Source organism: Astyanax mexicanus, chromosome 12 (genome assembly GCF_023375975.1).
Source record: "Astyanax mexicanus isolate ESR-SI-001 chromosome 12, AstMex3_surface, whole genome shotgun sequence".
Taxonomy (NCBI): Eukaryota; Metazoa; Chordata; class Actinopteri; order Characiformes; family Acestrorhamphidae; genus Astyanax; species Astyanax mexicanus.
The window spans coordinates 39,353,640-39,369,469 of record NC_064419.1 but is presented as its reverse complement, the minus strand read 5'-3'; the positions used below and the strand labels follow the sequence as shown (position 1 = coordinate 39,369,469).

General features: G+C 39.3%; 1 protein-coding gene across 2 annotated transcripts in view; it reads left to right on the top strand.

The window, feature by feature from the left end:
* The window catches only part of LOC103033322 (IQ motif and SEC7 domain-containing protein 2), a 134,572-nt gene that overhangs the window by 48,901 nt on the left and 69,841 nt on the right, over nucleotides 1–15,830 (top strand). The window contains exon 1 of one of the 2 annotated variants that reach the window (XM_049485712.1): nucleotides 13,987–14,594. The exons of the other annotated variant lie outside the window; for it this stretch is intronic. Within the exon in view, the coding sequence (XP_049341669.1) occupies nucleotides 14,530–14,594 (65 nt within the window). The 5' untranslated portion in view covers nucleotides 13,987–14,529. Of the gene's footprint in view, nucleotides 1–13,986; nucleotides 14,595–15,830 lie in introns of those variants that run through there. 2 annotated transcript variants of the gene reach the window in all.

The window sequence follows — 15,830 nt, the reverse complement described above, 5'->3', positions numbered from 1 at the left end:
TGAGCTAAGGGAAGCTATGCTAACCTAACCACAGTCCAGCCGGCATGCCAACCAACACCACCCAGCAAAACAAGCAGAAATGCTCAAAAAATGCGCTGTTTTCACCTGAAGGCGACTCCATGGAGCAGGAGAGGAGAGTATTAGTGTTATTTCACGCTCCTAACGTTACCATCTTATTCCCAATTTTGATTTCAAGCTAACTTTCGTGGTGTTAGTCTGCCTGAACCATACACTGTTAGTTAAGTTTCAGTTCTGTTACAGTTGTTGTGGAACTACTTTTTGGCGGAAGGCACAGTCCATATTAAAGCATATTCATTCTTAATTTCTTAAAGTTCTTTGGTTTTTTTTCTTTATTCATTTTGTAAAAAAAACTGTTTTATAAAAGCACACAGCCAGGGAAACCCATTCCATGAATCTCTCTACACTCTACTGCTACTCTACTGTTCTTGATCTAATCTGAAGCTACATGAAGTTTGGAGCTCTGTAGTCATGGAGTGGTTTCTCTGTGCACTATGCTCCTCAGTATCTGCTGACCCCGCTCTGTTGTTTTACACTGACAGAGCACAGAGTTGTTTTCATACCCAGTCACTTCCACTGTGTTATAATATCACTGACAGTTGGCTGTGGAATATTTAGTAGTGAGTAGTGAAATTTCCCTACTGGACTTGTTGCACAGGTGCTCCATCCTGTCACGATACCACAGTGCTGAAGTTCACTGAGCTCCTGAGAGAGACCCATTCTTACTAATCTGTTTGTAGAAGAAGTCTGCATGACTAGCTGCTTGATTTTAAGTTCAATGACTTAAAAGGCGGAGCGAATACCTTTGGCAATAAAGTGTATTTATTGTGGTATATTTACACCATTAACATGGAAATGGGTGTAACATGAACATATCTGTATCATAACCGTGGACACTTGATTTTTCAGCTTTTTCTGGGTAATGATCTCCATGTTAATTGTTAATTGTTGATTGTAACAATAACTCATATTCGTAAGTCTGCAATTGCATACTTATGGGTGTATCATAAAAATAAAAATGGGTGTAGCATGACCATGGGTGTAGCAGTGTGAAGCGGGACAGTGTGAAGCTCCATAGCACAGGCAAAAAAATCTTGCCTCCAAATGAATAAATATCACATCAGTATCAAAGCTCATTTGAAAGCATATATTATGCGTAAAATGCACAATTTTATTTCTAAATTTAACATAATTTCTATTATGAACAGTTTTTTTTTCTGAACAAAACATATATTATACATGCGTTTCAAATTTATTTTTAATATTAATAGTGTCTGCGTTAATATTTTTTTTCAACTAATTCAGCATACTGTGTTATGTTTGATGGTTTCGAGTTTGAATAATACTTCTAATACAAATTATTTTACAATATGTGGTTATATTCCAAATATATGCTGTTTTCCACTATTAAAAGAAAGCACTTAAATGTCAATAAAAAACACTACTATAAATATATACTTGCAGAACAAACTTTTATGTTTTTACAGTACAAATAAAAATATAAAACTATATTATTGAGCAGGAAGAGATGAACAAGTATATCATTGACTTTTGTCATGAATTGTAATGATGGAGTTGTGTATGCAGCATCCCCTGGATCCCCGACCCCCCTTATTTAAATTTCAAAAAGTTGGCAACCCTAGTATATTGTTGTCTTGTCTTGTCTTGTCATGTCTTGTCTTACACAGTATTGATAAACTTACACTTCTGTACAACAACAAAAGTCAAGTAACAGTAGTGCATTCAAACAGCCGTGATACAGGGATGTAAAGTCCATATATAAAATTAAAGTATCTGTAACAGATGTAATAGAAGCACAACCTTACCAATTTTAATCCAAATAGATGCAAAAGTGGGATAATAGATTCTAATGGGAACACACCCACCCCACCTCCACCCCATCCCCTCATTAACTCACTCTGAAGGCCTGGTAGTGTGTACACAAACTGGCAGTGGAGGAGTTATCCGTGTAGACGCATATCTGCAGCATGGTGCTGAGCAGTGAAGGCAGACTGTTTACTCAGCAAAGTTCCCTTCAGTTCAGATAATCACCTCTGATTAAACCTGCCTGATGAGCTTCAGATCACATACAATCAATAGCCACTGTTTTACACAGTCAACCGGCTTATTAACTGCACTTCCACACGTTCACCAACCATACACACACTGTGTCGCCCTATTTACTCTGATTACATCCAGAACTACAGTAAACAGATGTTTAAGTGCTTAACTGCTAAAGGAAATGCGCTATTTCATAACAAACATGAGCAGAGGGATACGTTACACAATTAAAAATTTAATAAAATACATACAGCAGCCTGACCAGTCATTTATGAAATAATGATTTGTTGACTCAGTTTAAGCATTCGCTTTAGAGTGCTGTTTTTTTTTTTTTGTTCTTAATTATCCGGTGATTTGAATAAGAAGCAGGTCACTGCATGATTTGTTGCCGGATAAAAGCACAGGCTGTAATTCCAGTGAGTAAAAGCCTGTAATTATAGTACAGTTTGTAGAGTAATATAATCACTCCTGATTCTGATTCTCTCTTATGTACAAAAAAAAACATGTGCTGTTAACTTTATGACCTCCAAATTAGCTTTCACTAATCAGTGAACTTAAATTTGTACAGTTAACTAGTACAATTATTTGTACAATTCTAATCACCATCAGAAAGCCTGACTGTTCATCTTTTCTAGTTTTATTTTAATTTTTATTGTTCTTACTTTTTATTTATGTATTTTTGATTCTTACGATCATAGTTCATTATTATTCATTTTACCAATTTCTTGTCACTTTTATCATTTTATTTTATCATTTACTTTTACTATTATTATTTGTCTTTACTTCTCTTACTTTTTATGTATTATTTTTTATGGTCATTTTATTTAGAGTTTCCTATTTTTATATGTAAAATATAAACCATATTCTGTTTGTTTAACAGTTTTTCGTGTACTAAATAATTCCACGTCTTTTCATCACAGTTTGGATGACTTTGGTATTAAATTACAATGCAGAATATTTTAAAATAATGAAAAAAAAAAAACCCACTGAATTTAAGGTGTGTTCAAAATTTTGACTGGTACTGTATTTAATGTGTATTTAATAGTGTTTCCTTTTTACTCATTATTTTACAAATATGTACTCAGCACTGTGTAGCTTGTGGCTCATAATTAACTGGGATAAAACCTAAATACCAATAATAAATGAAATAACAAATGTCTTAATTATATATTACTAAATATATAACTTTAAAATAACAACATAGCTGTCTGCTCATGTGCATATGAAGTGTGTGGGAATGGCTTTGGGTCTTTATGTATATATAGTGGGGTGGAGTGTGTGTGTGTGTGTATGCGTGTGTATATGTGTGCGCATGCGCGTGCACGCATGAGTGTGTGTATATGGGTGTGTCTGTTTGTGTGTGTGCACACAAGCGTGTAGGATTGTGCATAGTAATGAGCTGCATAGCCCCACCGAAGCACTGGGATCCCGCCCATCTTGCGACAAATCCAATAAGACAATGTGAAACCGCGGTCGCCCGGCAACACCACTCTTGACTCCAGCATCGCTGCACCCCTCCCACATCCGTCTCTCGGCAACGGTCACCTAGCAACCTTCCATCTCCCCTCCCCTCCCTTTCTTTCCCTCCCCTCCGTTGCTTGCCCTCCCCGGTCTAACTTGATTAGGAGAGAGTGACAACATAGGGAGGAAGTAGGAGGGACGGATAGAGTAATAGGAAGAGAGACACGGATATGATGAAAGATAGAATGACTGAAGGAAAAGAAGAGAGAGAGAAAGAAAGCAAGCGATCCAAAAGCTAAAGATAAACTGGATTACAATGGACAGACGTAAACTGGAAGACGAAAGGGACGGCCCTGGCTGATGGATGAATTATAAATGTTCAGAAATGGAGAAATAAATAAGAGGGGACGGGAGAAAGTGGTTCGCTCCATTATTCATAAGGTTGCATCCCTTTTTCTCTTTTCTTCCCCTCACTTCTTCATCCCTCCGCGCTCCTCCTTTTCCCAACACTCTCTTCTGTCAATTGATCTCATATCACACAGTTTGTTTGCTAATGCCAAACCAAGCGGCATCAGTTTAGCGCGAATCTGGGCTGATGTTTTTTTTTTTTACCAGTAACAGAAAAAGTGTGTTTATTTACGCAGCGTTTTGTAGATTTTTCATATGACCCAGTTAGATGTGATTAATATTTAGTCTTTGGGACTGTGCGGGTGTTGGAGCTTCCTATGGATGAATTGTTGCCATCTGATAGCACTCTTTGAAGATAAATCAATAAATGGAGGAGCAACTCCAAAAAAAAAGTAAAAAAAAGTGTGGGAAAAAAAAAATATATATATATTTCAGTTTTTCGCAAATAGGCAATTAAACATGCAAATAAATACCAAGTGTTTATATATAACCTATTTAATGATGCTTTATCAAACGGTTAATATCAACAAATGATTGTAATCATGATTTGGTACACAAGCAGTATCCATTAAAGGTGGAAAATTGTGTATATATATATATATATATATATATATATATATATATATATATATATATATATATATATATATATTAGCATTGTATATTTATATATTAGCATTGTATATCTATATATTCAGTCATATTTTACCTTACATCAGCGCAATTCCATATGTCTATAGTGTAAATTATTGTGTACCGTATTTTACAGACTCATTTCAAGCCACATTTTAAGGTGCATTTTAAGCCACAATAGTAAGGACCAAGATGTCACACAGTAATCTACACAGATTTCTCTCCTGAAAACTGTTTAAATTGGTGAGTAAAGTGCCTTCGTTTACTTATGGTAAGCTTAGATTTTCAATATTTTCAACGCCGTAGTTAGCAGCAGCGCTATATGCGGTTAGCAGCAGAGCTAGCTGTGGTTAGCAACGCTTAGTGCTAGTAAATGCCACCTGACAGCGCAACACTGAGAAACCCTGAGTGTTCCAGTAACCCAGGGTGCATTTAGCTAGCGTCCCACATAGCTTGGTTTAACACGGTAAACATGCAGACTACAGTCCTATATACTCACCTCTGAACGGTGAAAGAGCTAGCGCTTCAGTTAGCAGCTAATGCTAATGCTGCTCGAGCCTTAGTGCTTGAAAAACTTAACTGAAAACTCATTCATACATAAGGTGCACCGGATTATAAACCACACTTACGATTTTTGGGAAAATTTAAATAATTTTACAGTATATTGTTTAAGTTAATCGTATATTTTGTATTTTATTTTTCTTATTTTGTTAACTGTATGTTGTTAGTATTGTTCTCTGCATACTAGTGGAAACCTGCACCCATGTTTTCCACTCACCTGTACACCTGTAATGTGAGAATAAATCTGATTTGATTTGATTTAATTTAATTTGATTTGAGAATAAATTGAGCAAAGATGCATAAGGACATTTTGAAAACAACTTTTCTCAAAGAAAGATTACGAGGGATTTGCATATTTCTTCCTATACAGCCCATAATAAAGTTAAACCATTCTAGGGAAGTTTTCAATTTGCTTCCAATCAAAAATGAACAGGACAATCCAGCCTATTGTCAGAAACAAATCTAAAAGCCATGGTCTGTTATGTTATGGGTGTGACCGTACACTTCTGTGATGCAGCATTCATGCAGAAAAGTACTCTGAGATCATAAAGCAGCATATGCTGCCTTCTGGACTACATCTTGTGCAGGCAAGTTCATGCATTTTACAGCAAAACCATGCAAATCCACATGCTGCATACATTATACAAAGGCATGGATGTGAAAGAAGAGGACACGGGTCCTGTACTGACCTGCTCGCAGACGCACTCTGAAATGTAAATGTTTAATAGGAAATAAAATAGTAATTTGGTTCACATTGTATGTTGTTCATTTTTCTGGAAACATTACAAGAGGCAACATTCTATGCAAGGATCCAAAAGATGCATCCAGCACAGCATCAGTGGTAAACAGCTTACTGTTCCAACTGGTTTGGGAATTAGTTGCAGGGCTGAAATGCAAGGATAAATGTACAGTATATTAACTAATGAAATTAAGCCGACCAAACAAAACATGAAACTTTAGGGTTCATACTGCCTGCAGTGAGATAAAAGTCTAAATATTTGTAAAAAGTCTGTCCTGTACCAGGAAAAAAACACATTTAATTGAACCTTCAAATTTTTATTTGAAAACATTGTAAAACTTATAACGGCCACATTTTAGCCCATGCCTCTATTGTGTTTTCCATTTTTCCTATCTTGTTTTCCCTGTTGTGTTATTGTTTTGTCTCCACCCTAGCCCCACCAGGGCATTAGTGTTCTTACCTGTCTTGTTTGTTACCCTGCCCCCTCGTTTCCTTCTCCAGGTGTTTCCTGTTTCAATGTGTGTATATATACGCCATGTGTTCCGTTGTTCTCTGTGCTGCTTTTTGTTTGAATGTTTCCTCGCTGTTAGTTTGGGCCTCAGTTCTGCTTTGTGTTTTTGTCTACAGGGTTTCTGGTTTGTTATCTTTAAATTGTTTGTTTATTTATTTGTTTATTAGTCTTTGATAGTCATTTGTTTGTTTTATAGTGTTTTTTTGTCTTATTCCTAGAGTTTGTTTCTCTTTTTGTTCTTTTGTTTCAATGGAAAATAAAGATGACTTGCATTTGCATCCTGCCTCCAACGTGTTGATTCATAACATGAACCAAATTCTTGTTTTATGTGCTATTAAATGAGTTAAGGTGTATTTAAAAAGTTATACACTGGGGGCTGAGTGGTTCAGTGGTTCAATCCCGCGGGTCCTTAATAAGTCTTAAAATGTCTTAAATTAAAATCTGGGTAATTAGGGTCTTAAATTGTCTTAAATTTACTGTAAATTTGCTGTAGGTATTAAACTTTTAGACTGTGTTTAATGCCGGTTGGAAATGTTAGCAGAGAGCTAAAATTAGCGACAAGCTAGCTAACATACTAACATAAGCGGCGAGTAAGCTATGTTATTGGGAAGAGATTAAGTTTAGCAGAGAGCTAGCTAACATTGACGGCAAGCTAACATACTAGCATTAGTGATGAGCTAGCTAACTGCAAGGTCAAAATACGTCTTGCCTTGACTATAATAAATAACAAATAATTTTACATATGCGGTTCTCTAACGTTTTTGTTGGATACCCTCTTTGCCTACCATGGGTACAAACCAGAATCTGCAAGCTTTACAAGTTTGTTTTTGTGGGTTTTTATGTTATCAGGCAGCACTTTTAAAGATATAGCCAAATCAGATAATGATAAATGAATGCTTCCTAAATTACATTTATTGAGGTCTTAAAAACCATTAGATTTTACTTTTAAAATGGTGCAAGAACCCTGTTACATTACAGTTTTTTTGTGTGTTTTGCAGCACTTTAAAATATGGTGAAAGTCAAATTAAAGCTATATGTTGTATTCCATACTGCCCAATATATATATATATATATATATATATATATATATATATATATATATATATATATATATATAAAAGCAGTGGTGCATAAAAAGGTCAGTGATGTGTCATCTCTTGTTGTCAGGCTGTTTACTAGGGGGATTGTAAGGCCTAATTACTTTAAATGGCAGAATTAAAGCCATAAATCAGATTCTGTGACATACAGCACAGATCATGTCTGCATTAAAGTAATAGGTACATAAAACTATGATAAATATAAAGGGTTTTAGGTTAGGAATTTTGGCGGAGAGAGAGCTAAGTGCGTTAGAGTTTTAGATACATAGCTACGCACACTGCTGAGAGACTGGCTGGGTTTTATGCCTCGGAAAATGCCAGAGAGTGAGGGCTTCATAAAGAGACAGATGACAAACACAGGGAGGAGTCCTCAACATGCCCACTAATACAGAAGATAATGAATTATAGAGCTGTCCTAAGGCCAGAGAGAGAGAGAAAGAGAGAGAGCAGAAAACTCTTCCCTGTGTTTCTGATGAAAAATGGAGGCTGACTCGTCCTCTTGGCCATTGTCATAATGAGAATGGAGGAGCGCGGAGGAGAGGCAGTCGTTTCGCTTGTGTCCCTGCTGGAAGGGATGCAGTCGGAATATGCCTCATTGGACTAAGTGCATTGGCAAAAAGCCATTGAGAAACACATTAATTAATTTTGTGAGTGTGTGTGTCTGTGTGTTTCTGTGTGTATATGGGTACCATGTATTGAGTGCTTTGTGGGGACCAAATATCACCACTCCTCTTATGTCAGGCCAGACGAGATGTAGACTTGCGGAGGTAGGGTTGCCAACTTCTCAGTAAGAAAAGTAGCTATTGGCTGTCCTAAAAGCCGCTAGAAGTTGCTAAATGACGTCATTGCCTAATTTGCATATTACGTGTTTTTGAAGCTGTAAAGTATTGTGGGAGAGAACAATGTGAGTAAAAAACACCATTAATATGTTAGAAATGTTACAAATGAACAACTTCTTTTGCTTTTTAAATAGGCAGACTTTATTCTTAAGTTTTCTTTAGTTTCAAACCTATGATAGACAAATTGTTGAATGATGAGCTATAGCTAGCTGGATGTTTAGCTTTTTATAAAGAGGCAGACACTGTGGACGAGGTGAGTGACAGGCTGATTTATTTTTATATCACACATTTATATTTACATCCTGCTCTGTAAATAGGGGGCAGGGTCAGTCAGCGGCGGCTTTGGGCATGCGCAGCTTGTTTGCAGTGTGTTCTTGGAGCGGTGTGGGTGTGCTCTGAGTGTGAGAGACTGCACTGTGAGTGTTGTGGGCGGTGCTTACAGCAGCAGGCGCTGCTCGCTGAGGACAGTAACTAAAGAGCATGTGTGTTCATCTCAGAGTCGCCAAAAGTCTCCAATAACACCACAAAAACTCGCTAGATTTGTCGCTAGTTGCTTTTTTTTTTTTTACAAAAAAGTCGCTAGAGGGTCTGAAAAGTTGTTAAATATAGCATCAAAGTCGCTAAGTTGGCAACACTGTGTGGAGGTACTTAATGTAAAATTTATTAGCAAAATACTAAATCTTACAAGATTAAAGTGGGACAGGCATGATAAATAGAGCAGTAATAATTAATGTACCAGAGAAAGCAGGTTAGAGGTCATACAGGGGAGGTACAAAACAGAGCAAGAGGGCAAGACAAAGTACATAAAGCAAAAAACAAAGCAGGGTCTAAACCAAGAGAAGCTAATAAACAAAGGGTTAGGCTAAAGAGAAGTCAAAACAGAAAAACAGGTCGGCAACAAAAGAATACAGTAAAAAGTACAAAAGAAACGCTGGGTAGAAGAACTATTAAAAAATAGGTTCAATTCTAGGCAATGCAGAACAGAAACAGAGGGGTATTTATACAAGGGGAGACAGGAAATGGCAATGGGAACAGTCACATGATCCGGAGGGTAGAGCGCAGATGCAGGTGCATACTGGGAAATGTAGTCTTTAGTAGAGACTTTAGACAGACAGTCAGCGACAGGACTGACATCTTACATCAACTTGCCAGCAGACACCAGCAGAGGAAAAGTTATCCTACCCACCCAGTTAACAAGGGGTTAATTGTGCTTTTAGTGAATCCCAATTATGAATGGCTTTGGCATAGATAAACTGCTTATCTCCTATTGATCTTGAGTTAGGACAAATATACTTAGTTTTTTTATATAATTTTATTTCTATTTATTTATTAAAGTAATTGTAAAAAGGCCTGAAAGAACACAATTTCATTAGCATGGTTAACTTTTGGGGGTGATTACAGAACATTTAAAAAACAGAAAGCTGTGCAAAGACCATAAAAGATATGTATTTAGCACTGTGTTGGGACCAGAATCTCCAGAGGGGGCAGAAAAAAAAAACAAGAAACAAGAAAAGCAGAATTACTATAACATTGTGGGGACCTATGGTGGTGTAGAGAAAGATACCTTATAAAACTGTAGGCTCAGTTGAATTTATTTTAAAGATAAATAAAAAAATAATAGAATTTGTACAGAGATAATGCTGGGAATGATTTTGGTGAGAATGTTATTGGCCTTTTCTTTTGTGGCATGTTATAAAAACTACAACATTCATTTCAAATAAAAAAAAATAAAAAGCCTCCCAAAAATGTAAACCTACCACGTTTTACGTGCTTTTTGGGGCAAAAATTTGTGAGAATGACAACATGTTTATATTCCTATAAAACAACTATAGCCTTTGCTTCACATTTAAAAAAATCATTAAAGAGGACCTATGTGTGGTCCAGAACAGCAGAAAAAAACATGAACAAAACATTGATTTCAAACACTATGTAACAGTAATTTTAATGATTTGCTCTGAATGAACACATTATAACAGATATAATATAGAATGTTAACTTTCTCCTTAAAAAAAAACAAACTTTTTGTACACTTTTCTTTGATGTTCAAGGTGGGTGTTGCCATGAATGCTGCCAGGTTAAGTTGAATAATTATTTTAAGTGGTTAAATAACAAGTTTTTAAAATGCTTTTTAATCGTTTAGATTTTTAATAGATTTTATTGATTTAGCTATTTTTATAAAAATGGTGTTAATATTGTCAGTTAACATTAATAATGTTAAATAAAATTGTTTTAGAAAATGTTTTAGAATATGTATCCTTGAAACAGACTAAGGTCAGCTTGAACTATTCAAAATGTTTGCAACTCTTGGTTAACCATGTTTTCAATAAATACCATTTTTTGCTAAATTTGCTCAGCCTGCCATTGTTGTGTATCTTGTTTTGACATGAAATAAAAAGTGCGAGCATGACAGGATACAAAAAGTTGAAATAAAATTGAACACGAACATGTAAAGATAGCAATACAAAAATTGTATAATGTTTATTGCTTTATTGGGACCAGAGGGCATGAAAACAGAAATACTTTTAATAAATACTTTGGGGACCGTTGGTGGTGCTCACAATAATATTAATGTCATCTTTAGAAGATTTGGGTGTTAAGGTTGAAGTTGGGAATGTACTGGGAGGTATGGAAGCCATAATAATAACTTACTTTCTCATAAATGTGACTTAGTATCTCATAGTTACGACTTTCTAGCCCATAGTTATGACATATTACTGACTTAAGACTATTTCATAATAATGACTCACTATCATAATAATAACCTTTTGTTTAATAATTGTGATTTAAACACACTACTGACACCATCACACTACTGACACCAACATCACACTGCTGACACCATCACACTACTGACACCTACATCACACTGCTGACACCAACATCACACTGCTGACACCATCACACTACTGACATCACTTCAACCAACATCACACTACTGACACCATCACACTACTGACACATCACACTACTGACACCTACATCACACTGCTGACACCAACATCACACTGCTGACATCACTTCGACCAACATCACACTACTGACACCAACATTACACTACTGACACCAACATCACACTGCTGACATCACTTCAACCAACATCACACTACTGACACCAATACCACCACCACCATCACAGTACTGACACCATCACCTCCACCACCATCACAATACTGACACTATCACCTCCACCACAATCACACTACTGACACTATCACCTCCACCATCATCACACTACTGACACCAACATCACACTGCTGACACCATCACACTACTGACACCTACATCACACTGCTGACACCAACATCACACTGCTGACATCACTTCAACCAACATCACACTACTGACACCATCACACTACTGACACATCACACTACTGACACCTACATCACACTGCTGACACCAACATCACACTACTGACTCCAACATTACACTACTGACACCAACATCACACTGCTGACATCACTTCAACCAACATCACACTACTGACACCAATACCACCACCACCATCACAGTACTGACACCATCACCTCCACCACCATCACAATACTGACACTATCACCTCCACCACAATCACACTACTGACACTATCACCTCCACCACCATCACACTACTGACACCATCACCTCCACCACAATCACACTACTGACACCATCACCTTCACCACAATCACACTACTGACACCTTCACCATCATCACACTACTGACACATCACCTCTACCACCATCACATTACTGACACCATCACCTCCACCACCATCACACTACTGACACATCACCTCCACCACAATCACATTACTGACACCATCACCTCTACCTCCACCACACTACTGACACCATCACCTCCACCACAATCACACTACTGACACCTTCACCATCATCACACTACTGACACATCACCTCTACCACCATCACATTACTGACACCATCACCTCCACCACCATCACACTACTGACATCACCTTCACCACCGTCACACTACTAACACCATCACATTACTGACACCATCACATCCACCACCATCACACTACTGACACCATCACCTACACCACCTTCACACTACTGACACATCACCTCCACCACCATCACACTACAGACACCATCATACTACTGACATCCCCTCCACCACATCAATCACACTACTGACACCATCACCTCCACCACCATCACACTACTGACACCATCACATCCACCTCCATCACACTACAGACATCCCCTCCACCACATCAATCAATACTGACACCATCACATCCACCACCATCAAATTACACTATCAAATTACATTATTACATTATCAAATTACACATACACATCAATACTGACACCATCACCTCCACCACCATCAAATTACACTACTGACACCATCACCCCACCACCATAATACTACTGACACCATCACATCCACCTCCATCACACTACTGACACTGACATCATAGTACTGACATCCCCTCCACCACATCAATCACACTACTGACACCATCACCTCCACCACCATCAAATTACACTACTGACACCATCACCTCTACCACCATCACACTACTGACACCATCACCTCTACCACATCACACTACTGACACCATCACCTCCACCACAATCACACTACTGACACCTTCACCATCATCACACACTACTGACACATCACCTCTACCACCATCACATTACTGACACCATCACCTCCACCACCATCATACTACTGACACCATCACCTCCACCACAATCACACTACTGACACCATCACCTCCACCACCATCACACTACTGACACCATCACATCCACCTCCATCACACTACTGACATCCCCTCCACCACATCAATCACACTACTGACACCATCACCTCCACCACCATCAAATTACACTACTGACACCATCACCCCCACCACCATCATACTACTGACACCATCACATCCACCTCCATCACACTACTGACACTGACATCATAGTACTGACATTACCTTCACCACAATCACACTACTGACACCAACACCACACTACTGACACCATCACCTCCACCACATCAAATCACACTACTGACATCACCTCCTCCACAATCACACTACTGACACCATCACCTCCACCACCATCAAATTACACTACTGACACCATCACCCCCACCACCATCATACTACTGACACCATCACATCCACCTCCATCACACTACTGACACTGACATCATAGTACTGACATTACCTTCACCACAATCACACTACTGACACCAACACCTCTACCACATCACACTACTGACACCATCACCTCCACCACAATCACACTACTGACACCTTCACCATCATCACACACTACTGACACATCACCTCTACCACCATCACATTACTGACACCATCACCTCCACCACCATCATACTACTGACACCATCACCTCCACCACCATCATACTACTGACACCATCACATCCACCTCCATCACACTACTGACACTGACATCATAGTACTGACATCACCTCTACCACCATCACACTACTGACACCATCACCTCTACCACATCACACTACTGACACCATCACCTCCACCACAATCACACTACTGACACCTTCACCATCATCACACACTACTGACACATCACCTCTACCACCATCACATTACTGACACCATCACCTCCACCACCATCATACTACTGACACCATCACCTCCACCACAATCACACTACTGACACCATCACCTCCACCACCATCACACTACTGACACCAACATCACACTACTGACACCATGCGCTTCCTCTCCACCACACAACAGCGTGACTCACGGTCCGAATAAGTCACATGATGGACTGACTGACTGATCTCACGCGCGCGCGAGCCCCTTAGTAACACCACAGCGTCCACCCGAAAAGATCAGCTAGCCCATGAGAGAGGAGAGTGAGGAGGGTTGTGGTGGGCTGAGGACGGTGAGGTGGGCTGGGCTCTCCGCCTCTGTTTTTCCCTCGCCTTCACAGCGCGGCGCACACTCAGAGCCCTGAGAGGAGGAGAGGAGGAGGTGATCAGAGAGAGGGATGGAGGGATGGAGATGATGGAAAGCGGGGCTCGAGGGTCGCTGTTCGGTGTTTTTCCTGCTCTCTGGGCTGACGATGCCTTTGGACTTTAGCCTTCTAGCTCGTGCCTTCCTTTTTCCCACCTCTCCGTTAAGCGATGCGCTGCGGTAGCGCGAGCGTGTCCTATCTCTTCTGAACGGCGCTACAGCAGCAGCAGCAGCAGCGATGTGGTGCATCAACTGCGCGTCCGATAAGACTCCCGCCATCCTCCACAACAAGCTCGTGTACTGGTAAGACACGACCCGCATGGCGTTCTCCTATAGCGCTCTGTAGTGACGCTGGCGCGTGCAGTGCTGTTTTTGTAGCGTTATGGTTATAGAGGGTGTCTCCTCAAACATCTCGACTAACCTCCTCTAAACTCCTAACAGCTCTTCAGCTAATCCTAGCTGAAAAAGCCTGCCAGCATGGTCAGCTCAAGCTGGTCAGATTGGTCAAGCTGGTTAAACTGGTTAGTTAGCATTGGGTATGTTTTTGGATTTGTTGTTGTGAGTTTGATGGTTTAGCTGGATTACAAGCATGATGAGTCTGGCCAGCTAGCTAGCTAGAAAACCAGTAAGACCAAGCTTGATCATGCTGGTATAACAAACAAGACCGAGGTGGTTGACCAGTATGATCAAGCTTGACCATGTTGGTTTGACAACCAAAATCATGCTGGTAGAGCAGCATGATAAGCAAGACCAAGCTGTTTAGCCAGTATTGTTAAGCTTGACCATGCTGGTTTGACCACCAAGACCAAGCTGGTGGAGCAGCATGAAAAGCAAGACCAAGCTGGTTAACCAGTATGATCAAGCTTCACCATGCTGGTTTCACCACCAAGATCATGCTTGTTGGTTTGAACAACCAGCAAGACCAACCGAATAACCAGTATGACTAAGCTGGTGCATTAGAATGATAAAGCTTGGTCATATTGCTAATCCAACTTGCTTAGTTTGTTCCTGCTTTTAGACCAGCTAATGCATCACCAATTTATTCTGGTTGACCAGCTTGGTCTTGTTTCTTATGCTGGTCAGTCATCTTGATCTTGCTGTTTTTTTCTGGTCAAACAACATGGTCAAGCTTGGCCACACTGGTGATCTCATTTAGTCAGGTTCTCAATTTACCAGCTAAAACTTTAACAAATATGATGTACAACTAGCTTGGTCATTCTGGTGATCTAGCTTGGTCAGGTTGTTCCTACTTGACCAGCTAAACCATCTAAAAATATGTTGTACAACTAGCGTGGTCATACTGCTCAATCCACTTGGTTATTATGGTCAACCAGCATGGTCTTGCTGGTTTACTGGTATGCCAGTTTGGTCTTGTTGCTGATGCTGGTAAGTCCTCTTGGTCTTGGTGGTTATCCGAGTCAATCAGCATGGTCAAGCTTGGTCATACTGGTGACATAACTTGGTCAGGTTGTTTATACTTTACCAGCTAAACCTTTTGAAAAATATGATTTACAACTAGCTTATTCATACTGGTCAATA